This window comes from Alosa sapidissima, chromosome 15 (assembly GCF_018492685.1).
Source record: "Alosa sapidissima isolate fAloSap1 chromosome 15, fAloSap1.pri, whole genome shotgun sequence".
In the NCBI taxonomy this organism is placed as follows: Eukaryota; Metazoa; Chordata; class Actinopteri; order Clupeiformes; family Clupeidae; genus Alosa; species Alosa sapidissima.
Window position 1 is genome coordinate 17,962,692 of NC_055971.1, and position 27,015 is coordinate 17,989,706.

General features: G+C 42.5%; 2 protein-coding genes and 1 long non-coding RNA gene across 5 annotated transcripts; 1 reads left to right on the top strand and 2 right to left on the bottom strand.

Moving 5' to 3' along the window:
* Positions 1-40: 40 nt before the first annotated feature.
* fam222bb (family with sequence similarity 222 member Bb) lies at positions 41-8,327 on the bottom strand. 2 transcript variants are annotated; one of them, XM_042063430.1, is made up of 4 exons: positions 8,110-8,327; positions 6,166-6,286; positions 4,819-5,555; positions 41-4,788 (listed from the first exon to the last, which is right to left on the bottom strand). In XM_042063430.1, the coding sequence occupies exons 2-4, from the start codon at positions 6,242-6,244 to the stop codon at positions 3,565-3,567; spliced, it is 2,040 nt and encodes a 679-aa protein (XP_041919364.1). In that variant the 5' UTR covers positions 6,245-6,286; positions 8,110-8,327; the 3' UTR covers positions 41-3,564. The 2 variants fall into 2 exon arrangements, with proteins under 2 accessions (XP_041919364.1, XP_041919363.1); XM_042063429.1 differs by having other exon boundaries at positions 41-5,555; positions 8,110-8,325.
* On the top strand, positions 6,629-26,657 carry LOC121683701. Its single transcript, XR_006022876.1, has 3 exons — positions 6,629-7,127; positions 10,994-11,189; positions 25,994-26,657. It is a non-coding gene; the product is annotated as an uncharacterized LOC121683701 (long non-coding RNA).
* Positions 8,599-21,421, bottom strand: flot2b (flotillin 2b). Of its 2 annotated transcripts, XM_042063434.1 has the most exons (11): positions 21,165-21,421; positions 20,353-20,428; positions 19,938-20,028; positions 19,060-19,183; positions 16,549-16,667; positions 13,917-14,030; positions 13,423-13,542; positions 12,805-13,019; positions 11,753-11,936; positions 11,013-11,162; positions 8,599-10,840 (listed from the first exon to the last, which is right to left on the bottom strand). In XM_042063434.1, exons 1-11 carry the CDS (start codon positions 21,211-21,213, stop codon positions 10,802-10,804), a joined length of 1,281 nt encoding a protein of 426 aa, XP_041919368.1. In that variant the 5' UTR covers positions 21,214-21,421; the 3' UTR covers positions 8,599-10,801. The 2 variants fall into 2 exon arrangements, with proteins under 2 accessions (XP_041919368.1, XP_041919369.1); XM_042063435.1 differs by lacking the exons at positions 20,353-20,428; positions 21,165-21,421 and adding an exon at positions 19,600-19,652.
* Positions 26,658-27,015: the final 358 nt, after the last annotated feature.

The following is a 27,015-nucleotide window of genomic DNA, read 5'->3' on the forward strand; positions in this document are numbered from 1 at the left end:
TAGCAGGATGGGGGGAAAAAGCACAAATGAGACAGTCAGGTTTTGCAAATGCAAGTCAAACTTTATTTTGGTTTGAGGGGAATGTTTGTGCAACATTTTTGTTCCTGAAAAGAATGGGCTTATTTGGAATGACACTTCAATGGAGAACAGGTGGGCTCTACTGCCATAACACTCGGTTCTTTGGTGGACCAACACGAGACACACAAAGAAATAGAACTTCCGACTTTTCCAACTGCTCAGAGGAAGACAGTAACCGTCTCTTTTTTTATTATTTTATTTTAATCTCAAAATGTGGTTCAGAGAGGAGGGTGGGTAACAACATGTGCTCTTAAGACTAAGAACCTGCTCACATTCCTAAGACACAGAAGGGTTTGCAGAGTGGACTTCAAAACCGCTTTGGTTGGTAATTCAACAGCAGCAGCCAGTCTCAACAGTTTGTGCCTTTAGCATGTAAGGGCTTCCTTTCCAAACAGTATCAGTAGTCGAGTAGCTTGGTCAACCTCCCCCACCCACGCCCACCCCGAGCCCCAAACCCACCCCGAGCCCCAAACCCACCCCTCTCCTTACCCCTAGTCCACCCCACCCACTTAATAAACAGTGCAGTGTTTGAGTCCCACATACACCCCTGCTAGGATACACCGTTTTCCCCGCACACAGACCCACCTCAGTATCACGCTCACGCTCCACTCACCCCAGAGGAGGCACTTCACATTGATAACAGAAACGAAGGAAAAGTTCAACCTGACTAGTTAGAGTTTTGTACCCTTGAGCTGGAAACACGACATGAACGCTGAGGCCGAACAAGTTTGCATCTGAGTTGTTTTGTTGTTGTTTCTTAAATGTTTCTCCCTCTTTCCCACTCAGAACATGAGGAGATTAACTGAGATCAAGCTAACAAGCAAGTTTAAATAAGTTAATATGTCTGCAAACAGCAAAGCGGATCCATTCACACATTGCTTTTGCAAAGACAACAAAAATGGCATTCAACATAAATTACAGCTTACTTTCTAATCTTTACAGCATTACAAAACACTCCCACGTTTTTTTTTTCTTGTAGTCTAGAATACAATAGCAGCTTCGTGAGACCAACACATCGGTGAGAAAGTTGAAAGAGTTAAACTAAGCCCATTGTTCTGTCAGTTTGAGTCTGAAGGGTTAGGTCTGCATCTAAGACTAGTAATGGGAACAGAACCCTTTTTATCGGTGTTCAGAACTGATGACATGTACGTTCTGATTGTTTTGCTTGCCACAAGCGCACAGTGACACAAAACAAAACAAACAAAACACACACACACACACACACAAATGCTCAAGACACACATACTCAGACACACCAAGGGGCAAGTAGAACTTCAGATTTTCACTCCAGCAGCAAAATAAAACAAAATGAAAGGGTGAACATTACTCAAGACATGGCCTGATAATAATGCATACACACTAACTGTTACAGCCCAGGGCTGGAACTGGTAGAAATTGTATTTTTATGTTCATGTTTTATGTTTTATCCCCCCCCCCCCCAACAGTTTCAAATCAACATTACTTTTACATAAAATTCATTTTAGTATAACTTGCTAATATCATTAATTAATTTAAACTTCTACACCACACTCAAGTCAACAGACTAAATATTTAAGGCTTACACAAGGGGCCCAACAGGGAACCCGACCATAAGTCTCCAAGGAACCCACCCCTCCACACACATACAAACAACCAAGCGGTTTCTCTGCCAGTTAAAAAAAAAAGGAAGAAAGAAAAGGACTATGCTTCACTGGGACTCAAGAGTTGCCCTTCCTCTTAAAAGAAAGCAATAACAAACTAAAATGGCTGACTGAGTCGGACTAAGAGGGCAGGAGGCACGGGCAGACCTGAGAACAGAGATGGCGAGGCCATAACAAAAAAACACTGACAACCAGGAGGTGTCACTACCACACAATGGTGAAGGGACGCAGATGTCAACACACTTCAGCCTTCCAGAGCTCAGAGGCAGTCCTGTCTTTCCCACCGATCCCTTCTACAGTGATTTTCAGACAAGAGAGGACGCAGGTCACGTCTCACGTTCACAGGCCTGGATTGTTATGAGAAAGTCAGCCACTTCAGTGCAGTGGGCGACCCTAGTTGCCATAGGTGACCACCATATGGGACTTTGTTTACCAGAGCAGCAGAGGTACTGTTTAGCTCCCACACCAATGTGCAGTGAGTGCATCATGGGACATAGGAGGCCAGACACAGCAGTAGGGCAGTAGAGACAGAGTGTGTAGAGGAATCTGAACCTGCTTTTATTACAATGCAGTATATGCTGCACTTGCAAGTGATCCATTTGGTCATTAGGTTTTTGAAACCTCCCACCGTTCATTAGCACTACAACTAGGATACATTATTAAAATAGAACATAAAAGATAGGGAAGTGTTTTTTCTACTTTTTTGTCAAATTTATAATACATTTCAGGATCTGATGGCCTGACAATGTTAACTCACCCTCAGGAATTCAAGTAGTAGTGATAACTACATAAAGAAACAACATGATGAAGGACATGGCACAAGTTCCAATGAAATTCCCAAATGGAATAATTCTGAACATATTACTGGACAACATAATCAAGACACACTGTTTGACAGTGAGACCAATGCTCTAAATAATGCTTCTGCAGCACTCTTCAAACAGCCAGTCTAAATCTTTAACCTGAATTCATGTACAACAGTCTCAAAAAAATCAACAGTCTCATCTTCTATGTGCATGTGCCAACACTTGATCCTGGTTCCTTAGTGTGTTCCTCTTTTAGTGACAATAATAGCAAGCGATAAGTAAACATTAATAAGGAGAACACAAGTTATGTTCAGCCTGGTTGCTTGAGTGCACATCTCCATGGCACCTCTAGAAAGATCTCAACCGACCTTGTGGGCCAAAAAACAAACGCCATGTTCTAGAGTATAGAAATGTCCTATTCCTCACAGTGTCCTACATCTATTGTGTTCTCCAAGAAGACGTGGAAGGAGAATCAAAGGAGATAATGGATTGCGATGCGTTTATGAGATGGCAACACATTCCCTACATGTAAACACTACAATCCGAGCAACACTTTGTTTACGGACAACAAACTGAGCTCAATTTATTTTAGGGCCAGGTGCTATAGGCAGGCAGAATCATCTTTTTTTTTCATCATCTAACAGAAAAGTAATCTATATGAGTGTTACAACCCTTTATTCAGCCTGAACACAAGGAAACAGGAAAGGCTAGGGAGTTAATGACCTTCACATACAACACTCCAATAAGAGCACTATTCATTATCTAGGAAACTCTTCGAGCTGGTTTCTCAGACACGGATTAACCCTGGCCATGGATGCATTGGCGTTCTCACTAGACCAGAAAATTAATAATAATAATAATAATAATAATAATAATAACAATAATAATAATAATTAAAGAATGTGTTTTTGTTTTAAATTCCAAATGCAAGTGTTAAAAGTTTTAATCCCTGCCTGGGAAACCGGCGCTCCGTGGATTACTCGTGAGACTTGTGGGCAATAAGCAAGTTATTAATTGACTAGCGATGGCTCACTCCAGACTCATCTGTAGCCTGGGTGGTGGTGAATGGGAACATTTCTACTATCACCTGAATCAGGGGCCCTAACGTTTGCCATGACAGGCAGCCTGGGCATCTTACCCATCATGCCCAGGTTGGTTTGCTCCCTGAAGCACGGGAAATCGCCGGCCATGTAGTCTACGTTCGGCACCAGACCTGGGTGGCCATTGACGCCAGTGCCGCTGCCGGCGCCAGCTCCAGTTCTGTAGTGGGGCCCCTGTGCGCAGTCAACGGATGAGCCCCCGCCTCCGCCTGGCAGACCCCCGTGGAAGTTGATGGCCAGGTCCTGAGAGCCAGAGCTGTCGCTGTTCGGGGTGGGCAAGATGCTGCCCCACGGGGGCTGCTGCTGCTGCTGCTGCTGCATGTAGTGCCCGTTACTGTAGTTCATAGCCGGGCCACCGACCATCCCATTCACTGGTGGCGACGGGGTGGGTTTGTCCAGCGGGGCTTTGAGGCTGAAGGGCTGCTGGCCCATGCAGGCCTCCTGGGAGAAGGGCAGGCCCTTGGTGGGGAAGCCGGAGCCGGCAGGGTCCTCCCGGGCCACGCTCTTGCAGGGCGGCGGGCCGTCGGGCATGTGCGGCATGTGGCTGAGCGGCTGAGACTGTTGCTGTTTCCAGGGCCCCTGTTGCTGCTGAGGTAAGTGGGGATGGGGCTGTTTGAGGGGGTTCTGGTAGAGGGGCAACCGGCTCATGGCAGTCATAGTGGTGGGCGGCATGGCATCGGCGGCATCGTGGTTGAGGGCACAGGATGATGGGGCAGGCTGTGGGCCAGGTCCGAGGCCAAGCCGTGGGTGGGGATGGAGGTGAGGGTGAGGGTGTGGGTGTGGGTGTGGGTGAGGGTGTGGGCCACAGCCGCGGGAGCTGGCGTTGATGAGCAGGTTGCGGCTGATGGGGCTGGGGTTGGCGATCTGGCCCTCGCAGACCGAGGTGCCGCCGGCGCCGGCCCGGGCCTGGCAGAACTGGTTGATCTGGTGCACGATGCTGCTGAGGTCGCTGGGCCGGTTGTGGTGCAGGCTGGCCGCCATGGACAGCGGGATGGTTGAGGTAGACACGGTCACGTTGGGAGGGGCGTCGCCGTCGGGCAGCTTGCGCGGGGGGGCACCGTGCATGCCCGGGACCAGCAGCATTCCCGAGGGGGCAGGGGGACCAGCTCCAGCTGGAGTGGAGGCCTGAGGGGGCAGAGTCTGGGCCTGGGGAAGCGCCTGGGCCTGGGCTTGAGCCTGAGCCTGGGCCTGAGCCTGGGCCTGGGCTTGAGCCTGAGCGCTGTGTGGGGGCAGCATGGGGGCCCTGGGAGCCATCTCTGCCAGCAGCCTTAGGCCCTGGGAGGCCGTCTGCTGCTGTTGCTGCTGCAGTAAGCTCTGGGGGTGGCTCAGGCCAGGCTGCTGCTGGAGAGTCTGATGACGGATAAGGCCAGGCTGAGGCCGTAAACTGGGTGGGTGCGGAAGGCCGTGGTGCTGGATGGTCTGCGGACGTGCAATGCCCGGTTGCTGCTGTTGTTGCTGCTGCTGCTGAGCCTGCTGCTGTTGTCGCTGCTGGAGCTGGAGCTGGTGGGAGGGGAGGCCCTGCTTGTGGGCCCCGGGTGGGGGCTGGGGGAGGCCCTGCAGGTGAGCCATAGTCTGCTGCTGGGGCGCTAAAGTGCTCTGGGCCCCGTAGGGCCCGCTGTGGGGGTTCATGACCGACTTCGGCAGGAAGCGGGCACAGCTGGCGTCCAGGCCCTTCAGAATGCTCTTGACGGGTACCTTGACGATGGCAAGGAGGCCTGAGCGGGAGGACTCCTGAGACGGATAGGGGCTGTATCGCTGGCTGGAGGTGTCCAGGCCGTTTACCGTGCGGCGGATGTGCTTCCTTTGAGGTACTTTGACACTGTTGGGGAAGATCTTGATAGTCAGCGGGTTGTTGGCAACTTTCTTAGCATAGGCATCCAATTCCGCTGGGGATGGATAATGTGCGGATCTCATCTTCTGCGTGGTGTCCCCTGAGGAGAGGCATGGACGGAAGACAAATTAGCAGAAAGTGGGACATTAACATCAAGGCAATGACTTAGCACAAGGCACAAACCACTAAGAGCCTTTATCATTAGACCACAAGAAAGAAAGTGAGGCATTAAAAGAATATTTAGTCTACATGCATAGAGATTGGTAGGACAATTGAAATTTGGGCACACTATATATCATCATCCATTGTATGAATGTTACACAAGGTGTATATCAACACAGTATATCACCAAATGTGACAATGGAATCTAACTTTGCATCACAAACAAATGACAACAAGGTACTTCCAAAGCATATTACTGGACTTGAAAAGTGTGATGCGATAATTATTGGACACTTTGTACATTCATCGAGAACAGGCCAAAATCCTTGATAAAAAGAAAAACATCTCAAGGATAAGAATAATTTCATCTTGGCCTCTTGTGTAACAGAAACTGGTAAATGCTGGAATGATTATCTTCCCTGACACCATCTTGTCCATCACCACTCACAGACACAGGCAGACACACACAGACTCAGACAACCACACCCATTTTACCTCATGTGTCCACAAACAGCAGCTATGACTAGTGAGCAGATGAGTGTACTTACATTTCTGAAGTCCAGTGTTCATCTGCAAGTGGGAACGAAGCTGGAATGTGGGGTTGGATACTGGCAAACAAGCCAGCATGTCACACAGGCACTAATGCAACATGGGCTACACTCCGTCACACTGCAAGAGAAACCGTATCAGTGGCAGAGCTCAGATGGGCACCAGCTTGGATATTACTCAGTCCGTTCAAAATGTAGTGTTGTATTCACCTCAGAGTCGTCCATAAATAACTGGACAACATTAAGCTTATATTAAATATGTTATACCCTACTTACTAACATTGCTTAAGAGGACTATGCTTCTTCTGTGAAGTGATTAGTTGCTAGGAGAATGACAAAGCATCTCTTTTACAAAGGATTATTCAACACACACACGTGCGCTAGATGAACACAGCAATAGTATAAAAAAATTGTACAATGAAACAAATGCTATAGAAAAGCCTTGATTCCCAGAATCCAGTAATGGGTTCTTCTACATGGTGGTATAAGAGTAGAAATGACAGTATAGACATTGATGACAATTGCCATGATACACCTCACAACTGGGTTATCATTTTTCATCATATCTCGTACACTACATACAAGGACGAAATGCTTCCATAATAGCATCTCTGCAGACTCGCTCCATTTAAATATCAAGCATTCATCTATGACCTTTTTAAATCGCTTTCTAAAACAGCTGGCGTTTCTGAGCCTACAGCGCACACCCCGCAGTTTGAGTGTCATGAGCGAGATAGAGGAAGCCTGGCAGGTGCCCAGGGCACGGCAGGAGATGCCACTGCATGACCGGGGCCTACAGACACACCAGCTGACTGCTCCAATTTGAGGGATTGGCAGTTGGTGCGACATCGGCAAAAAGTGCCTTATTAGCATGGACAGTTCAATTCGAAGACGTAGAGCTGCAAATCACAGCAATTAATTTCTATCTGATTCTTGGGAGAAGTGACCATGAATATATTAAGGTATCCCATCGCACTAACGACAGCTCCACAAAGTAGCAGTACAACTGCGTAAATGGGTAACGTTAGGCCTACTTCTATCAAGTTAGCCACCTAGCCGTACAACAAGACTCTCCTACTAGGCCTGTATAATAACAATGGTCGGTGAAATTCATAGACCCTTGTATGTCATAATCATAGTTGAACTAACGTTAGAGTAGGTTTAAACGAAATGTACTAATTGTTGACTTCAAATCCCAACCTTACATTACTCAGTTCTTCAATGGCTTTCTGAGAGTTGGGGTGAAAATGGCTAATTTTGATGACTAACTCAGACAACAAAAGCCTAACTGAAATAACCACTGAAGGCATTCCTAAAACAATTACATGAAAATGACAAAGAATCATAGTAATACTTAACTTGATCTAAACCGTCTACGCCTACGTAGGAATGAATCGTAAATGATAAGCAAATTCTCTGGCCACCATTATCTGTGAGCTAGCTAGTAGAGCTCACAGGGTTAGCTATGCTAGTCGACACAGCTGTTCAACATAAGTTAAGCATTTCCCATACCTAAAAGGGCTAACTTAACGGCTAAAACCTTCGAATAGATACATTCGTATCACTTGAAATGGCAAACTTGTTCACTGATAAGGCAACCATTAACGCGAGATTCTCAACACCAAGTAAATCAGTATCTCTTTATAACATCCTGTTGTAAAGGAACCGGGTTGTGCTTTCAGCAGTAGCTACGCATCTACATTTGAAAACCTAATGACAACGATAAGTAATAATACAGAAGCGAGCTAGCTATCCAGTAATTACTAACCTATACTGGCTTGAACACAATGTTGGGCTCTCATAGATAGCATAGCTAAGTAGCGGCTAACTAGGATCTGGGATCTTCTTTGTGCTGCAAGTGCAAAAGGGTTTCATTTTTAGAGGTTCTGACAGATAAAACGACTAAGCCTGAACAAGAGAAAACGACCAAAACATTGTACATACTTTCCAGGAGAAGGTGAGCTGTTAAAACATATTTTCAAGAAATATTTCCAACACCGGTATTTTCTTCGTTTTGGTGTGTTGTCCACTATACCACTGCTGCTTTGCAAATGCAGCTCATCGTTTGCGCATGTGTGGAACTGACTTTGTGGAAAGACCCCATCACTGCAGAGAGCTGCCTAGGATATGCCTGATTCATATGTACCTGCCCTCTCTGTTGAACGTGTGCTTGTCATTGGCTTGAGTTGTTGTATTAATCATGTCATCATAGTCATGAGATTAGTAATCTTCCTTGCGTCAGTCTGAATCATGTGGCCTAGTAATTTGTCACAGGATTGAAATCTAACCATTACAAACTCAAGGTGTGCAAGTATTTCAGAGCTTTTCTGATATCTGAAGAGAACAAGCTTCGAGTCGCTCATTGCTTATAGCAAAATGACTGGATACTTAATGATTATCACACTGATGCATTAGTGGGAATAACATACACACTTAATTGTCTAGGGGCTTTTATTGTTTTGGATATATGGATGAAATAGCTATTTAATATTACATTGGGAGTCTCGTGCACAATTACTGTAACTACACATGCAAGTTAAGGCTGCTTTCAGAAGTACAGAGAAACTAAAGATTCTCATAACAAAATAAAGGAGTGGCTTACTTTATTGAAATAACAGGCAATAGTCTGTTGCACCATATGATTGAGTGTTTTACCTACTAGTAATAGTTTCAGTGACCTTGTGTATTTGTCTCTCAAATAAGTGTGGGTCAAATAATTATACAATCCTAAATTAATTCACATAAGAATATTTAACAGTCCAGCTCAAATAAAACAAGTGGTCAAAAACGGCTGACTTTACACAAAAATAATATTGTTGGGGGCAGCATCTTTTGTAATGATATGTACCCTTTTGTGACAACATTTAGTGTTTTCAAACAGGTAGTATATAGTCATTACTAATGAACAAACAATGGTATAAATCAAATAAAAAATGTCACAATGGATTCAAACAGAAAAACCTCAGAAGCACATACAATTGCACATTGTTGTTACAGCCATCTTAATGAGCTGACATGTTCCTTCAATAATTGGGGCTTCTGAGTGTTTCAACAAACAGGGACAAAACAAGATCTATTCAGAGTACAAAATTACTTCATAAATATTACTACGTTACTACGGGGCAGAGAGCCTCACATCCATCTTTTTACATGTCTCAAAGCCAACAAAAGAAAGCAGACTTAAAAACACAAACCGTCACAGGACAAGGCTACACAAAGCCTAACTCTATGGGGTAATTTCATATGGCTGCCAATATAGAAGGGAATTTCTGAGCTTACATTTAATTGACAAACAAGTAGAAAGTTCCTCTAGAAAAAATTACCTTGTGATAAGTTCTAGAAAGGTTTTGGATTGCGTGGCTTACATGTACATTAATGTTACAAAAACATTTAAATAAGTAAAACACGTTGAATGAACATACTATATTACCACTGAGAATCTACTTTGGTATGATTAAAATCACTTTGAAATCAGTGAAAAATAACCCAAACTCCCAACACCATGAAAATAATAACAGCATTTCAAATAAAGATTTCTTTCGCATATCACAAGTCACTCTGATGACCCTTTGATCTCCTGTAAATGCATATATGTAATATAGAATCTAAAACACAAAATAAATACAAAAAATAAAAACAATTTATCTGGCTTCACAGATAACCAACATGTAATACTCTTAAAAAAGATTAATAATTCAAAAAGAATATGGTGTGTTCGTGGATAGCATGCACTTTGATCCATGCTAAAAGACACACTTGACTATAATGGCTTATTTTATCAATATGGCACTCCCCCCATAAGAGTACAGCAAAAACATTCTGTTGTGTATACCCTACGTATGTATGTGTACTGAAACAGAAAGTGCTGCAGCCAATTCCATTAAAAAAAAGTTTCCACTTATATGAATTACATAAACAGTGGCTTTGACAGCAATGACATGGCATCAGCATACTGATAACCTTGCATGTGCATCTCAATATTCCTGACGTTTAAGTGGACCACTGTCTAACAAACTCTCCATAACATGTGCATTCAGATCAGAAAACCTAGAAATAAATGCAAATGACTGAGAGCACAGTAGGTAATGATCCACTTAAACTATGTTTAAAGTTCAGATACACTTGGTTGGTGTCAGCATGTGGAAAACAAAATTGTGATAGCTATGTAGTACTAGGACTCTTAAGAAGGAAAGGTCGAAATGTTCTTCCTTGAAACGCTGCCCAGTTTTAAATGCTAAATTAGACAGCGAGCAAGTCCATCGGATAAACAGTTATCACATCTAGAGGTCATTCTCGTTGAAAAGTTGAGATGCACAATCACGTAACCACTTCCCTTCCTCCCTCTACACAGCAAGAACCATACGGATTAATCAAAAGAGGATTTAAAAGTCTGCATGTCTTATGCTTACACATCTCCCACCAATCGCATCTATGGATCCACAAAGCTTAACGTAACAGTTAGACGTAAATGTTTAAGAGGAGCAGCAGCACATGCAGATAGTCTGGTCCTGTAAAAATTAAGGCACCAGAGGTTCACAAATCCACTTGTATAGAGAAACAATACGTTTTCAAGTGTTCTGAAGGCAGTCGAAGTGAATGCAAACGACATATCAGAGCATAAGGTAGGAGACTGTTCTCAGGCTTGGGCTTCGGTCATCTTCTTAAGTAATGGTATCTGTTTGAGGGAGCACACATATTCTAGGTTAGAGTTCTCGTTCGTTTGGTCCTTCCTTTACAGTATACAGCATCAAAACGGACTGAACTTGTTAAAATGAGTAGCCATGTTTGCTAAAAACTGACCATTACCTCCCCACTTCCCCCCCTCAAGGTCTCCCAGCCCCTCTCACCTGAGTCAGGTCCACTCCTGTGAGGGCATTGACGGACACGGGGAGCTCGGCTAGCAGGCGGTTCACTTCCCCAGTCACCCGGCTGTTCTCCCCACTCAGAATGATGATCTCATTGGTCCTGGCCAGAGGAGCGGCCACTTTGGCAGCGATCTGTTGAGACGGGAAAAGTAAGTATAAGTATATATAAGTATTAGTATATAGTATATATATATATATATATATATATATATATATATATATAGTATATAGTATATATACACTCTTTTGATCCCGTGAGGGAAATTTGGTCTCTGCATTTATCCCAATCCGTGAATTAGTGAAACACACTCAGCACACAGTGAACACACAGTGAGGTGAAGCACACACTAATCCCGGCGCAGTGAGCTGCCTGCAACAACAGCGGCGCTCGGGGAGCAGTGAGGGGTTAGGTGCCTTGCTCAAGGGCACTTCAGCCGTGCCTGCTGGTCGGAGTTCCAACCGGCAACCCTCCGGTTCCAAGTCCGAAGCGCTAACCAGTAGGCCACGGCTGCCCCAAAGTGCCCCAAGTGATGAGGAACTTGGACGTTGCCATCCTAAATTTCTCAGACAGTTTACTTAGGTAAACAGAACAATTAAACAACAAACTAACAAAAATGGCATATGTTTTGTTTGTTAAGCAATCAACTAACAAAAATGGCATATACTGTGTGAAACATTAAGACATTTGTGATGGATTGTGTTTAATGTGGTAGCTCATATACCTTTGGCAGTGCCTCCAGGACCAGCGCAATCTTGGCTGCTTCTCCATACTGCTGGTAGGCCTCAGCCTTCAGCCTCATCTTCTCGGCCTCTGCTTTACCGATGGCCTCAATAGAGGCTGCCTCCGCCTCTCCTATCTTGCGGATTTTCTCAGCTTCTGCTTGAGCCGTTAACACCCTTTTAATCCTGTGAGGAGGGGAAAAACCAACCACAGACTCGCATCACATGTTTACAAATTGAATACATTATTTTTAGCATACTTAAGAACACAAACATGCAGATGTTTGTGATATTTGACCCCAATGAAACACAGTTCTCATTGGAGATCCAACATTTTGTTAAGTTGGAAGATTTTACTTCAGACAGGAAACTCTCAGAATAACTGTAAGAATTGTACTGATGGAAGTACAAGGTAGTATGCTTGGTCTCGGCTAGATCAGCTGCTGTAAGAAGCATTGCATTGCATAATTGCTGCTGTTGCTGCATTGAAGACAACAACAAAATAACGCAAAATAAAACAAAACTAACAATCTAGACAGGAGAGGGAGAGGGAGTGTCATGTAATGTCTTGCCGTCATGTCCCAGGAGCTGCATCAGTCTACCTGCAGGAATTTAAACGAACGCTGCATTTTGGAGCTAGTGCTGATTGGTTCTCGCCGAAACCAATTAACTTCATCACTCAGTGTTTCCAAACTGAACTGGTCATTTGTGTGCTACAAACTGACAAGTAGTGTAAAACATTTTCAATAGTCCTTTCTTCTCCACACTAAATTGCAATAGCACAACTTGATCATTTGTCCTTATTCAACAGCTGAACTGGATTTGAAATATTGCATTTCATTACATGGTATTTCAAGTAGAACAAGATCTAAGGGTCTAGGTAGAATGTACTACAAAAGCAAGTACACATCATTACACATTGCTAACATTTTGTAGAACCACCTATTTGTACAAATTGTATTGTACATTGAAGTCTTATAGCACTAACTGTATACAACTTCAGGCTACTTGAAAAGAATTATGATCAAGAATCCATTTGAGAGGACACACTTACTTGTTTCCTTCAGCGAGCTGCTGTATCTTGTAGGCCTCGGCCTCAGCAGGTCGCTTGACTGTGGCAATCAGCTCCTTCTGTGTGCGGTCGATTTCCCGCTCCTCGATGGTGATCTGCTTCTTCCTCTGGACCACCTCGATCTCTATCTCCTCCAGACGGATCTTCTGCTGCTCTTTGGCGGCCTGTAGCTCATACGCCAGCTGTGACTCGGCTTTCTGTGCAGGCGAGAGATCATTGGTCTTGGTCATTTGGTTTGGGCATCCAGTACAAAGTTTGACATTTGAAACCGCAGAGTAAGGAGAGGCAATTTGTAATTGCCTTTGTAATCAAAGGTTGTTTTTATGTAATCAGGCAACTGTAAGCAGAGGCTTGTTTATGCCTTGTTTATTGCCTTGAACTATGAAAATGATCTTCCTCTTCCACTGTCCACCATAAGATTTAGTTTTCCTAATTGGACATGCAAAATATAACTGGGACAGTTGTACCGATGAAATGAACCATGTAAGGTCAATATGCCAAAGGGGACGTTTCTGGTATCCTCTTGAAGATTAAAATCTCCTCCAAGAGTGTTTATTTGTAAAGATCAAGGGGGGCCATGGGAAACACTGTCTCACTGACCTTGGTGTTCACTTCCTGGTTGAAAGCAGCTTTCTGCAGCTCCAGTTCTCGTTTGGAGTCGGCCATTTTGGTGTCAGCCAAGAACTTGACATCCATCATCTCTTTCTTGCACTCGGCTTCCTAGGTGGAGAGAGGTAGACAAATCATGTTGACCAAGATGTGAAGCTCTCCCTGTGGGACCCATCAGGGATAATGAAGTCCCCAAGGGCCAGACATGACTTTATTACAAGCCTGAAAACAGCTTGTTGCAATTTTGCTTGTGGACAGTGATGAAAACCCACACCTTCAAGCTTACGCCCACAAATGACATATGACAGGGGTTTTATAGAACTCCGTTGAGTTTGATTGACCACCACTACTTTGAGTTACATCCAGACAAGGTTTTGCTATTTTTTAATGTTTCTGAAATTCCAAAATCCGCTTTCTGTCTAATAATGTGTCTTAATCTGACGGATACACTAGACCACTCGTCTAATGGTAGGAAGGCTCTTTACCCTTATGCCTGCATCCCTCTCAGCTTCAGCAACTCCAATATCTGCGTCTCGCTGGACAGCTGCGGTCTGTGTCTTTCCCAGAGAGCTGAGATAGTCCATCTTGTCATAGACATCCTGTGGAGACGAGACAGTTTCCGTTAACACACACACACACACACACACACACACACACACACACACACACACAGGGGTGCAATATACATGACATCAGTCACTCACAAATGATGTTCCATAACAGTCACAACTCCCAATTCCCAATTTATGATGTGGTTTTCTTACACATCACAGAGTTGGCGACCAGAACTGAAGAATAGTGCATTAAATTATTTTGACTAAAGAGTATAATTTGTTTTCCTCAAGTTTCACAACATTTCCAGCCAGTGTTTATCACCTCATTAACTCCTGAAAGTAATAATGACTAAACGCTGTAAATCATTACCAGTTTTATGCCCAAGCAATTCATCATATTTAGTCTGACTTATTAGTTGACTCTGATCAACTAATCTAAACTTCTTTACTTTTATTCCTTATGAAGAAACATTAACACCACTGAAAACATGGTGGTCACGTGTCATACTCAGATTAGAGAGCAAATGCATTATAGTATACCACTGACGTCATATTGCCTCACAAAATCACATGAAGACAATAAAAGAGAGAGTGTGTGCCTGTGTATGTGTGTGTGCATGTGTGAAGATGCTGACTACATCTTCTCTGTTTTAGAACACAGTTTTTAACTGAATGCACTTTTGCACATATTCCTGTCTGTGACCCCGTTTACACGAGCATGTGTATTTTTATAAACGAAGACATTTCCCTACGTTTGAGCCTTTCATTTAGACGCAAACGAAGAATTCGCCCCGTAAAACGGTTATCCAAAAAAACTCCGGCCAAAGTGATTTTTTTGGAAAACTTTGTTAATGCGTTTGGTTGTAAACTGTGGTAAACGGAGTTTTGGGCAGCCAACGTCACAGTATGCGACAGAAGTACACCAAATGTGCGACCAATGTTTACATTTACATGTTCTCACGTGTGACTTTTCAGGGTTCTGATTGGTTAATGTGAGCTTGAGCTTATCGTTAGACTGCCACTGTGGTTTGGCGTGCTCATGACAGCATGTATGTACACGGGTTCGTGTAAACACATTTAAAAAAAAAAAAAAACGGTCTTGTGTAAATGCAGTTTTATTTGCAAACGTAGATGGCCAGATATTCGTTTAGGAAAATACCCTGCTTCGTGTAAACGTAGTCTGTGTGTTAGCTGACTAACTTTCTGCAGGTGAAAGTAATAATTGTTAATTAAGTTAATTGGGCCAAACTCCACAGGTGCTCTTTTAAGAAGGGCCAGTGTGTTGGTGTGGGAGAGTCAGACGGATTGATGTGCAAGTTATCGTGTGTTAAACATTTGGATAAATTAAAGAAAGATGTTTTCTAGAATATCCTGTTTTTATCTTTTTTTTAAAAACAAGATGGTGAACATATTTTTCACATTTGGTGGCAGCGGTGGGATTATCCCTCTAGTTGTGTGGAGGGAACCCACTTTTTCATTGATTTGGAACATGAAGGTGTACTGCGGAGAAGAGGACAGCAGGCCGAGGAAGAGACCTGCTGGGAAAAGATCACTGGAGGAGTTGCGCTGCTGTCCTGTTGGGTTGACCTATGCCTGATGGAGGAATAGCTCGGGGACTCCTTGATGCTGATGTGAGCCTTGTGGGGAGCTATTGCCAAGCCCAAGAGGGCAGCAGTGACCTGAGGACTTCCTGAATATATCTAGTGGCAGACTGGCCTGTGGCCTTGGGAGTAGGCCGGTGCTCGGATAGCCTGTTATCTGCTGGAATTTCAGAGGGCTGAGCGGTGTGTCAGGAAGTCTGGAGGCCTGGATGAGGAGGTATCAGGGGGGGCTGTGTACTGTGAAGAGTGCAGTGTTGGGCCAAGAAGGAGTGATCTTGAAAAGACTGGCAGTCACCTGAGAAATTGTTAAACTGATCTTTTAAAGCACTAATGACTTGCACAATTTATTGTAATGTACTGTTTTTTTTTTTTTTTGTCTGCGCTTGAAACTAGGTTAAAACAAGCTTAAAAGAGGGGGAAGGTAATGTGAATATGCTGACTACATCTTCCCTGTTTTAGAACACAGTTTTTAATTGAATGCACTTTTGCACATATTCCTGTCTGTGTGTTAGCTGACTAACTGTCTGCAGGTGAAAGTAATAATTGTTAATTAAGTTAAGTGGGCCACACCCACAGGTGCTCTTTTAAGAAGGGCCAGTGTGTTGGTGTGGGAGAGTCAGACGGATTGATGTGCAAGTTATCGTGTAAAAACATTTGGATAAATTAAAGAAAGATGTTTTCTAGAATATCCTGTTTATCTTTTAAAAAAAAACAAGATGGTGGACATTTTTCACAGCATGTGTATTTGTGTGTGTGAGGTGTTCTTGCCAGGAAGAATTATGGGAAGGGGAATGGGAGAATGACTCATCCGAGGCTGAATGGCACTCACATGGCAGACCATCAGTATCATTATGGACTTTTGCCACCTTTGCCTTTAGCACAGCCTAAGCGCACTCTGGTCAGGAAAGATTGAAATGTGATAAATATATAGTAAAATCATCTTCAGAATTCCTAGAACTCACTTTGATGGTGAAGCTGAGGATTTCAATGCCCATCCGACCCACATCTGGGGATGCCACCTCTCGCACGAGCTGGGCAAACCTGTCTCGGTCCTGGTAGATCTGCTCCACTGTCAGAGTGCCTGGGGGGGGGGGGGGGGGGGGGGGGGGGGGGGGGGGGATGGCAAAAGATCATCCATAAGGCCCAAATCAGTCACACTAAAGGTAGCTAGGTAGAACGGATTTGTTTTCATTTCGGTGACCTTGAGAAAACAGATCTATGTGAAATCGCTGGAATTCTCCATTATCCTAATGTAAGCAGTACAACATGTGGTAATCATTGCTATTGTCATGAACTGATCTTTAATGAGTAACTGACCATTACTGTTTTGTCCATCAGGTCTTGGGGCCTGTACTACAAAGCGCGGTTACTGGTTTATCTGGGTAACTTCGAGAGTAACTTGATCACGTGTGGCATAACTTCCTGATTCTCATACTACGAAAAGTGGATAGGTTTTAACCGAGGTATGCTGCCATGGCAATTTACGCTGCATCTCAATCCTGCTCCGAGCAGGTTATGTTCTTGGTTAACCCGAGGTTTCTGTTTACCACACCCTTTATAAGTACCATCCCTCCACTAACATCTTGTCTGCGTACCTGGATGATCCATACGACATTGGAGCGCAAATCGTGAGGGGCTCTCTTCGCAGGGCGAGGGTTTTTTAGAGACTGCCAGAATCCGCTGACATTATTCTTTACAAAAGATATAGATTCTCAGCTGAGGGAATTTATCATTGTCAGCTGACCGAGGCAGACGTATGAGACAATGTGTCTTTCGTTGAGATATTTTGCCAGTGGACAATTATTCCATCTGTGATGCTTAACATCTGAGCAAGAATACTGTATGTCCTAAAATAAACATTTACGGACATACAGTAATAAATTAAAATCACCATTTTAACATAAAACTTGATTGTCATATTACCCTGCACATAAAGGCTGCACATTTCCACAGCACCAGGATCCGACCGAATGCCTCCCTCAACCCCCTCCATAATCGGCCTTCCACTATTATTTGTGATGGCCAACTCCTAACCCGACTCTCGCCAGATGAATTTCGTTCCGCCTAGCTCCACTCACATCAATCTGGGATCGGTTCCGTTGAGAATGATTTCGGCACCAGATTGTATGGTAGACCCAATCAGGACGCAGGGCAGGAGTTTCATAGATGTGACACAGCGTAGAAGCGACTGTGAGACTGTTCTCAGTGTGGTTGAAGTAGCACGTCAATAGATGACGGACAAGTGGCTTATCCAATCATTTGCAAGCATTTTTTGATTAGGCCCAGCCTTCTGAAGCACCACTCCAATGGATTGATCCCAGATGGATGAGTGGAGCTAGGCGGAACGAAATTCATCTGGCGAGAGTCAGGTTACAACTCCTCTGCTAGGCCTACTGTAAACCACTCGTGCCTTTCCTCCTACAGTAGTGTTCAAAGACCCCTTTTTCTTGTTATATGTAGAAATATTAACGCAAGCTATAACTATATAAACCTACCATTCTGAATAATGTTTTTGTGTTTCATTTTCACCTGCTGCCATGTGCGTTTGGCACTGGTGTTGCATCTGAAATGTTCACAGGATTAGGCATACACTAAATCAGTCAATGTCAATGAGGGCTACTTAAACATTTAATTATCCTTATTAATCTATATGCCCACTTCTGAATTGTGTTAGGCCTTTTTATGAACTCAAAAAAGGCAATTTAATTATTTCAACTCATTTCAGACATTCCGCAAGCTATTAATCCTCCGTAACATATATTTGAGGAACATGTGGAAATAAAACGTTACTTTTAGGCATTTAGGCTACCCGATCTGCAATACGCTGCCAACAGCCTTGCCTTGCTTTGTTTGCTGCCGACATATTTGCTTTTTGTCGTAGAGTGGGTTTTAATTCCTCATAACTTGTCATAATAATTGTGCATTCCTCATCCGTAAAATAAGGTGATCGCATCATCATCATTGAAAGTGGTGACTTGCACTGCAACCCGCCCCTTCTATGTGAACGTGCACAAACAATTAGGTTAGGCCCCAGCTGTGGCGCAACTGGCTGGGGCACCTGCACCGTACACCGGTGACCCAGGTTCGATTCCCGCCCCGTGATCATTTCCGGTTCACACCTCTGCTCTCTCTCCCATTCATTTCCTGTCACTCTCCACTGCCACTATCATTAAAGGCATAAAAAGGCCAAAAAATATATATATATAAAAAAAAAAACAATTAGGTTAACCCCGGTTCGACAAATCAACTTCTTAATCAGCGTCGTAGTACACCACTTAAGATAACCAGGTTTTGTCAACGCCGGTTTAACTAAGTAACCCTGGGTTACATCTGGGTAGGTTAAGCTCCCTTCATAGTACAGGCCCCTGGTCTTTTGATTGTATAGCACTTTGGTCAACTGTTGTTGTTTTTACAGTGCTTTATAAATAAACCTGACTTCACTTAAATCTTATTGAGAACTTTGGAATGCTCACCTAAAATGGAACGTAGATGTCCTTCCAGAGTTTGCAAAACAACACCTTTCATCTCCGCCACGGTCTTCCCCAAAAACTGCTCACATGCTAGTGGCAGCAGGTCAGCTTCTGTCAGGACTTTGATCTATTATAAAATGTTGAGAAGGTTTAGGTATATTTTCCCGCCAAGGTTCCAGATGTATAATGTCGTCATTTGTACAGTTACACAGTTCATGCAGTATTTCAGACCACTCTACGAAATTACTTATTTTAAGTTAACAGAACAAACAAACAAAAAATGGTCTATACATACAGATCTACGTACAGTATGAGTTCTTTCAGTATTCCTTTTGTCATTCAATTATTTTAGAGTATTTATTACACTTTACTCAATAAGTTTCGAGCACTAATGGCCTATGCAGATTACATTTTTTTTGTCTGATTCTATGAACACATGCTGAGTTCATGGAAAATATCTATGTTTACAAGATGCCCATAGTTATATTGCTTACAAAACAAAAATTGAACAGGGGTGTGTTGCCTGATGCAATGAAGCTTTACCATTTAAGGAAATGAAATTTCTCTGCCAATGCAGTGTCCTGTATTTCTTTGTCCTAACAGGGAAAGGTTGTCAATTGTTTTACTTCAAAAGATCTACTCAACTGATTATTGGTTATTAACTACAAATCTTGTATGCCATATGAGAAAAAACAAAACAAACATTGCCCTGTGTAATTTCCCATATTACGGTATATTCTCATCTCTACCTACAATGACAGAAAGATTACATTGAAAAATATTGCACAGATGTGAATAAATGTCACAAAATGCACATTCACAGTTATGCAAGTTCATTGCATAGATGAACAGCTTTGAATTTGACTAAAAGGCACACCTACCTGGGCAACCCCTGTGACTGTAATGGCCACTCCTTCTGCTGTCTCCACATCTTCACATTTGGGTTGTAGTGTCATTATCTCTAGTGTAATCCTGAAAGAGAGAAAAACAAAGACCCTATTTGGTTCTACTAAGAAACATATTCAGGTTTAAGCCCATGTTTTGCTTAAGTGATTAACACAGATGACAGTGGAAAATGAAAATAACACACAGTTTGTTCGCAAGTATACTTGGCCTATAAACCTGATTTACATGTTTTATTTACATTTATCTCAGAAACATCCCAAGTTAGCTAAGTGCTAACTGTAGTGTTAACTTCTGTCTGTCTAGGTATCATTGTAGGTGTTGGAAGGTGACACCGTAGGAATAGATTGACACATTTGTGTATAACTGTAACAGTTACTGTAACTGGCTGACCTCTGAGCATCTGAAATGAGCCACCACGCCCAGGCCCAGCCACCAACGACGTAAGTTTTCTCATTACTGCAGCCACCTGGAAAAAGCATAATTAACGTTAATATTGCAGCTGCTTCACGCTAGCCATAAGGCTTGCAGTGTATCCTCTACCTTTATGGATATGAGAGAGAGCGAGTTAAGATATCGTCAACATAATCGACAGTTTATGGTAACAGGTATGTTAGCTGGGTTAACCTTTATAACATCTCAGCTAACATTGTAGAACTAGCTAAGTTTAACTAACGTTAGACACAGTGTAGCTTCTAATAAATAGCTAACTAGCTGACATTTGGTAATTTATCAACACCGTTCACGCATATTACACCTGGAGCTCACTAAAGCTTACAACCTCCGACTGATGAGGGATGTTTACATTAAACTGAATTGAAAATACATTACGTGCAAATACCAGTTCTTACAGAACAACTTTTAACTACTGCATCATAACATTACTCCAGCTAGCTAACACATTAGCCTAGTGACTAGGAGTGACAGAACACGCCCCTGACATCTAGCGCCAGCTATTTTGCTATCGTTGAGAATCAAAGTAAAATGAATAAGAAACCCGAAGGAACCAGGAATTTAGCTATCTAACCCCAGCTGTCATATGACTCCAAATCGAATGGCTAATATATAATGTTAATTGACAAACATCAGTGTCCACCTAGCTAGCTTCCGATCAGCCTTGCTTGTTATGTTAGCGTTAGCTAACGTTTACGTTAGCCATCGTACCTGAGGCTTGTCATCGGCAGAAAATATGGTCATAATTTTACCTGAAACGACAAGGGCTTCGTTTGGTCCAACAGTGAGGCAGCAACCCATGTTTTATCCACAGACGTGTTCTAAATCCTGGAAAACCAGCTCAATAATATTCAAGGAGGATGAAGACGTTTTGTAATGTCGTTATGCGGATAACTGCAAGCACAGTTCACTCACGCGAGGAGGCCTCCACAGAATGTGAAATGCCTGCCTACTCGCCTCCTCCTCCAATCAAGAGAAGACTAGGAGCGAGCGAGGAAATGTTTATCACAAGCCTGCCTTTCATTTACTGTCTATGCTGCCCAGCCCTCAGAGATATATATACTGTCAGTATATATATCTATGCCCAGCCCTCAGCGCCGAAATAGCACGATAACTCACGAGCATTTTTAAATGGGTAGACCTACGTCATGAAGTAAAAGTGGGTGAAATACCCAAAGAAATTAGGCTAAGTCGAAGTGGGATTTCCATTACAACTGAAACCTAAAACGTAAAAGAAAAAACATGTAAACATAGAGCAATTCTGCCAAAATGTTTTTTATTAAAAAAAATAAAAAAAAATCCAAAATGTTATACATAGCCTACACAAAACCAACCACACACACACACACACACACACACAACTCAATTAAGGCTACTTATATAAAAATATAAGATGAAATAATAATTATTATAATAATAATATAAAACTATGTGTGGGCTGGGCCACACATCTGACTCATTCTCAGCATCTGCGGACATATTACCATATACATATCACATTTGTTATTCTTTGATTCTGAGCCTCCATAGGAATACAACCATCTGTTACTTTAGCTTACTGCTAGGCCTGTATGTGTATACACTGTCAGACAAGACAGTCTTGGACAGTTTATACCATAGACTGTATATATAGAACACAACACGTGGCAAACCCAATATCACTCACAATAAACAGCAAACCATACCGAATACGAGGATATGCATGCCTCTATGCAATAAGTGGTTCTTGAGTAATCCGGTTTTGAAATTGCAACACATTTCTACATAGCCTCATTGGGGCGAAATTATAATGTATTCTAATGTAAACTATTTGTCAGTAGGCCTACATACATTTTTGTAAATTGCTCAGCCATAGATTATCCCACTATCATGTTGTATATTGTCAGGTTCCAGCCAATCCCACTTAAATGAATATATTTATATTGGCATGCTTCCTAGTGACATTAATGCAAAAATATGAAGAAAATCAAATAACAAGACACAAATATTGATATAAAGCCTGACTGACATAAGCCATATGCAAACATTCACATCATGCAGATATGGGTACATCCTGAAAAAGGAATAGCATGTAGGCTATAGGCTATGGCCATTACAATGACCAATATATTATCTTAAGTGAACTAGCTGAATAACACAGGTGACCACTTCTGCATAATTTCATTGAGTGCTGAAATGTACACACATTTTTGAACATTTCTGAACTGTGAAATGTAGCATATGTTTTTGTGGTTGTGAACTTATTGCAATATCACCATAACTATTCCACCTGTGAATGCATGGTTATAATTCTGAAGTGCAAAATAGCTTAGGCTACAGCACAAATATTTCCATAAAAATAAGCGAGTCTGACCTCTGAATTTATTTTGAAAGTGCACCTGATTGATGCATTTAAAAGTTAAAATATACAAACATTTCTTAAATTCTTACAAAACACCCACCAACTTTTTTAAAATTGTTAGTTTGGACCCCCCCACTTTTGCCGTGCGAAATACCAGTGCTGTTTTCAGCATCTGTTTAGTGCTTCATTGTCATTTTCATTGGATTCTCCCATTTGCGCGTAAATCGCTCATAAACTTTTTTTTTGTTACACGCATTCTCCCATTCCTCTTCTGTCACACACACAGTGACAAGCGCCAAATCCCCCACAGTGTTGAAGAGATCAGTCGTCCCCCTCACTTTTGATAAGGTAAAAAGCCTTATAGGTACGCCAAATAAATAATAACCTATAGGTTTACGCTAGGCTATGTAAAACTCCCCATTAACAGCATCACATCACTAACCACAGCGACTGCACAATCTCGTATTCACTCTGCTGGATATCTGAAGCCAGTTTGTCTACTTAGATACTGTAAATCCTCAAATTATGGCCGGGGTCTTAAGACAAAGTACAGGCCTTTAGGGGCAGGATTGTATTCGAGACAGCCCTTTATTTCTTATGCGTTTTTTTTTTTAGACAGGCATTTCTTGGAGCGGCATACTGGTAGGCCTTCAAAAGCATGACATTTTCGGTTTAGTTTGATATTTAATTTACTTTTGGACTGTTTGATTATATTGTTAAATGTTGGGACTGATGGGCACTGAAATCTGGGGAGGTATTTGATGATCACTATTACATATGTAGTTGAAAGAGTGTTGGGATTTCAAACAAACCTTTCATGCGTTCATTGAAGGTCCACGGTGCTTTAATGGAAACCTTATTGCATAGCCAAGTAGCCTATATATTGAGTTATTTTTAAATTATGCATGATTTACTTTTTATTAATTTCGTAGGCTGGCTTTATTTTGTTATATAGAAGTATCTAAATAACCTGTTAAAATGTACCAGAATTCAGGAAATTGCATCTAGTCCAAAAAATTTTTTCTGGGGGAGGACCCCCATACCCCCCCTCTGAAATGTCCCACCCACTTTTACAATGCCTCTGACACCCATGGCCCTAGTAGTAGGCTAGATCCATTTGATACCAATGTTCATTTAACTCTGGGACCCTGGTCCCAGGGATGGATTACTTCCGGGCCCAGACCCAGGGGCCCAAGGTGTCAGGGGGCCCTGAAGCCCAAGCCTTTGCATGGAATTATTGCCTCAATATCAACACATCAGGATGTAGGCTATGAATCTGATTGAATTTATTGGCCAGATGTATTGGCCATCCCCAAAATGCTAGCCTGATGAGCCAGACCCACATTAAAATGTAGGGTCTGGGCACTCACCGTTCGCAGTGCTCAGTCCGAGGGGCGGGATAATCGGTTGTCTTTCAAATTCCCTCTGCACGCAATAGGACAGCACTGAGTCCCATGCGTTATCCCACCAGCGGAGCTAGTTGGCTAGTTCAAACTTTTGCCATCTCAAAACAAGCTTAACTCGCGTCACACTGTTGGTCAACAGCAATATCCATCTTCTTTGTTTTCAAGTAGCAGGGAATTCAAGCCAAACCGTTGCAACTCTGCCATCAATCATTATGTTATGCCCCCCTAACGACTCTATAGACGATTTGATTGGCCTGATAGAAGTTTAATTTTTCGAGCTCACAAGCCAACGGAGAGTTGCTAGCCCTGGAAGCAAATGTAATTTGCTAGGGTGTGTCTAGATTTCTAAGCTACCAAAATGCAGCAGAATACAGGAAATCACATCAAACAAATGAAAAAAATTCTGGGGGAGGACCCGCAAACCCCCCTTCCACATATGCGACAATTAGTGGGGAGCCCTTAATACATGTGGGCCCAGGGGCCCGAAAGTTCATAATCCGTCCATGCCTGGTCCCTACACCTGAGAACTACTGATGTACGTTTTTTTTTTACTGTACGGTATAATGCTGAATGAGCCAAACAAAAATTTCCGCAGCAAAAATTTTGGTTGGCCCCACCAAATCTCTCTCCAAGAAAAGTTTTTTGAAAAGTTGGCAGCCCTGTGGGTCTATGACATCCGTAGGCTACCAGTTTGTGTGGAATTGAAGGTACTGTGTCTACAGCTAGGTGCCAAAGGTGCCGTGGTCATGAGTCTGAGTTAGCCATGGTCAGTACCTAGCTGGTGTATTATGTGGCAAAGTGATTATCCCAGATAAACAAATAAACCTTGACCAGCCTGCATTTCACACATTCTGATTCTTGTGATAGTCTAAGTATGGCTTGAATACTTTTTAATAATTGTTTGTGCTGTTGGAGATGTCACCACCTACTGGTTAAAGTCTAAACTGTCATCCACTATAAAGAGAAAAAAACATAGCCTTTAATGTTTGTGAAGAAGTACCTTTACAACAACAACAACAACTTACAGATATATAGTGCTTTAAGAAAGCCCGGTACAGCCTGTGGCACATAATGCAGCTATTTTGAGCCAATTGTGCATTGCATTGCAGTGCTTGCTGTTGTGTCCTGCATAATGTTATATAGAATTAATTTAACTTAGTTGTTGTTCGGCCACTCGGAGAAGTCCAAAATCAATAACAAACGAAATCTAACATCTCTCCTGTGTATAACCGCATTACTAGATGATACACAAAACTACATGTGTAGCAAATTTTTTCTTGAATAGCCTATCCAAAAAAATAGCCATATAAACCCACATGGAACTCACAACTGTTGAAACTGCATCATGGCAGGATGTTATAGAGGAGGGTAATTTGCTCAGTTGATAGGGAATGTCTTATTCGCTGTTACCATCGTCATCATCATCATCATCATCATCATCATCACCACAATCATCATCACCTTCAACATCAATCATGACCCATGTCACAATATCTTCACCATGATCATAATCATTCATAAAGTCATTATGTCAGCATGTCACAATACCTTCACCATGATCATAATCATTCATAAAGTCATTATGGACACAAGCAACAATGCAAAATGTTCAGTTGTGTGTCTGAAATAAAGATGTCCAAGTAAAAATATGAGCTCAGTGTGTGTGTAAAATATGCAGCCTAATTAAGCCTAAATGCTTGGATGTCAGCTTTTTTCTCCTAATCCTCTCAATATTTAATCTGCCAGCCAGTGGGTGAATCTGTATCCCACAAGCCAAAGCCTGCACCATATTAATCCTGAATTTCTCCTTTCTCTTTGAACATGTGTCCTCCAGGCAAGGCATGAAAATAACCCCAATGCTCTTGAGAGACGAGGAACCTGACATGGCTTTGTTCTTGCGCGAAGCCCACATCTTGGTTCCCGGCGTGCCTGTGTGGAGCCTCTGCCTGCACACACATACCGACAGATGTCAGAGAAATCTTGAGGATAAAGATTTACCATAATTACTCTCTTACCAGTCCCCCCCCCCCCCCCCACACACACACACACGCCAACTGTACAGACCCTGCTCCACCACAGCAGAACATTAACAACCATTTTGGGTGATGGCAGCAATTATCAAGTGCAACTCCACAATTACCATCTTGTCCACCGCCGTCAGGATCTCAGGGCAAGGGGTTCTCATGACAGTCACTGGAGGTGTCATTTATTTTTTGTCTTGTTTAACAACATGCTGATGTTCTCACTGATACTGTTACTTCTGTATCAGAGATTTGCTGCTGCATGTCTTCACTGTGCTTTTTTTAAAGTGTGCATGTCAGTTATCTAGGGCACACCGATATAACAGATGCGTTAACTGAGCCTGAAGGTCTTTTTGCTGTTTTTTCTTTCAGGTGTAGCCCTCATGGGAAAGCTATGCGTGCACAGGTTTTATATAGGACAAAGGGGAATTGTAACACTGTGATTATATCTTAACAGTAAACCAAACATCAAATAAACATAGGCTTTCAATCATATTTCATTCATGACTATATTATATTATATTATATTATATTATTTTATATTATATTACGGTATACACACTTCCCCTGCTGTACACCTGTAAAGCAAAGCTCTATCCAAAGGATGATTTCTCTATTAATTGACTCTCAGAGCACTTAGGGCATGACTCATTAATTATTACCAGGTCCAACCTGGATTGACAGCCTGGATTGATTGACCTGTTTTTTCCTTTAATTATCTCAGGGAAACAGCACAGCAAAACCATATGTTATCCAAGCTTCATTAATTGTCATATGGATGGCGCTCTACACAGCATTAGATGAGAGTAGTAATACACTAGCAGAGGTTATGTGT

Excerpts from the sequence above, each read along its gene's own strand:
- flot2b (XM_042063434.1), bottom strand. The coding sequence starts at position 21,213 with ATGGGTTGCTGCCTCACTGTTGGACCAAACGAAGCCCTTGTCGTTTCA. Across the intron at positions 20,029-20,352 it reads CTCATTTCAGATGCTCAGAG|GATTACACTAGAGATAATGA; the intron begins GTCAGCCAGTTA and ends TCTCTCTTTCAG. Across the intron at positions 16,668-19,059 it reads ACATCTACGTTCCATTTTAG|GCACTCTGACAGTGGAGCAG; the intron begins GTGAGCATTCCA and ends CCCCCCCCCCAG.
- fam222bb (XM_042063429.1), bottom strand. The coding sequence starts at position 6,244 with ATGCTGGCTTGTTTGCCAGTATCCAACCCCACATTCCAGCTTCGTTCC. Across the intron at positions 5,556-6,165 it reads GAACACTGGACTTCAGAAAT|GGGACACCACGCAGAAGATG; the intron begins GTAAGTACACTC and ends GCCTCTCCTCAG.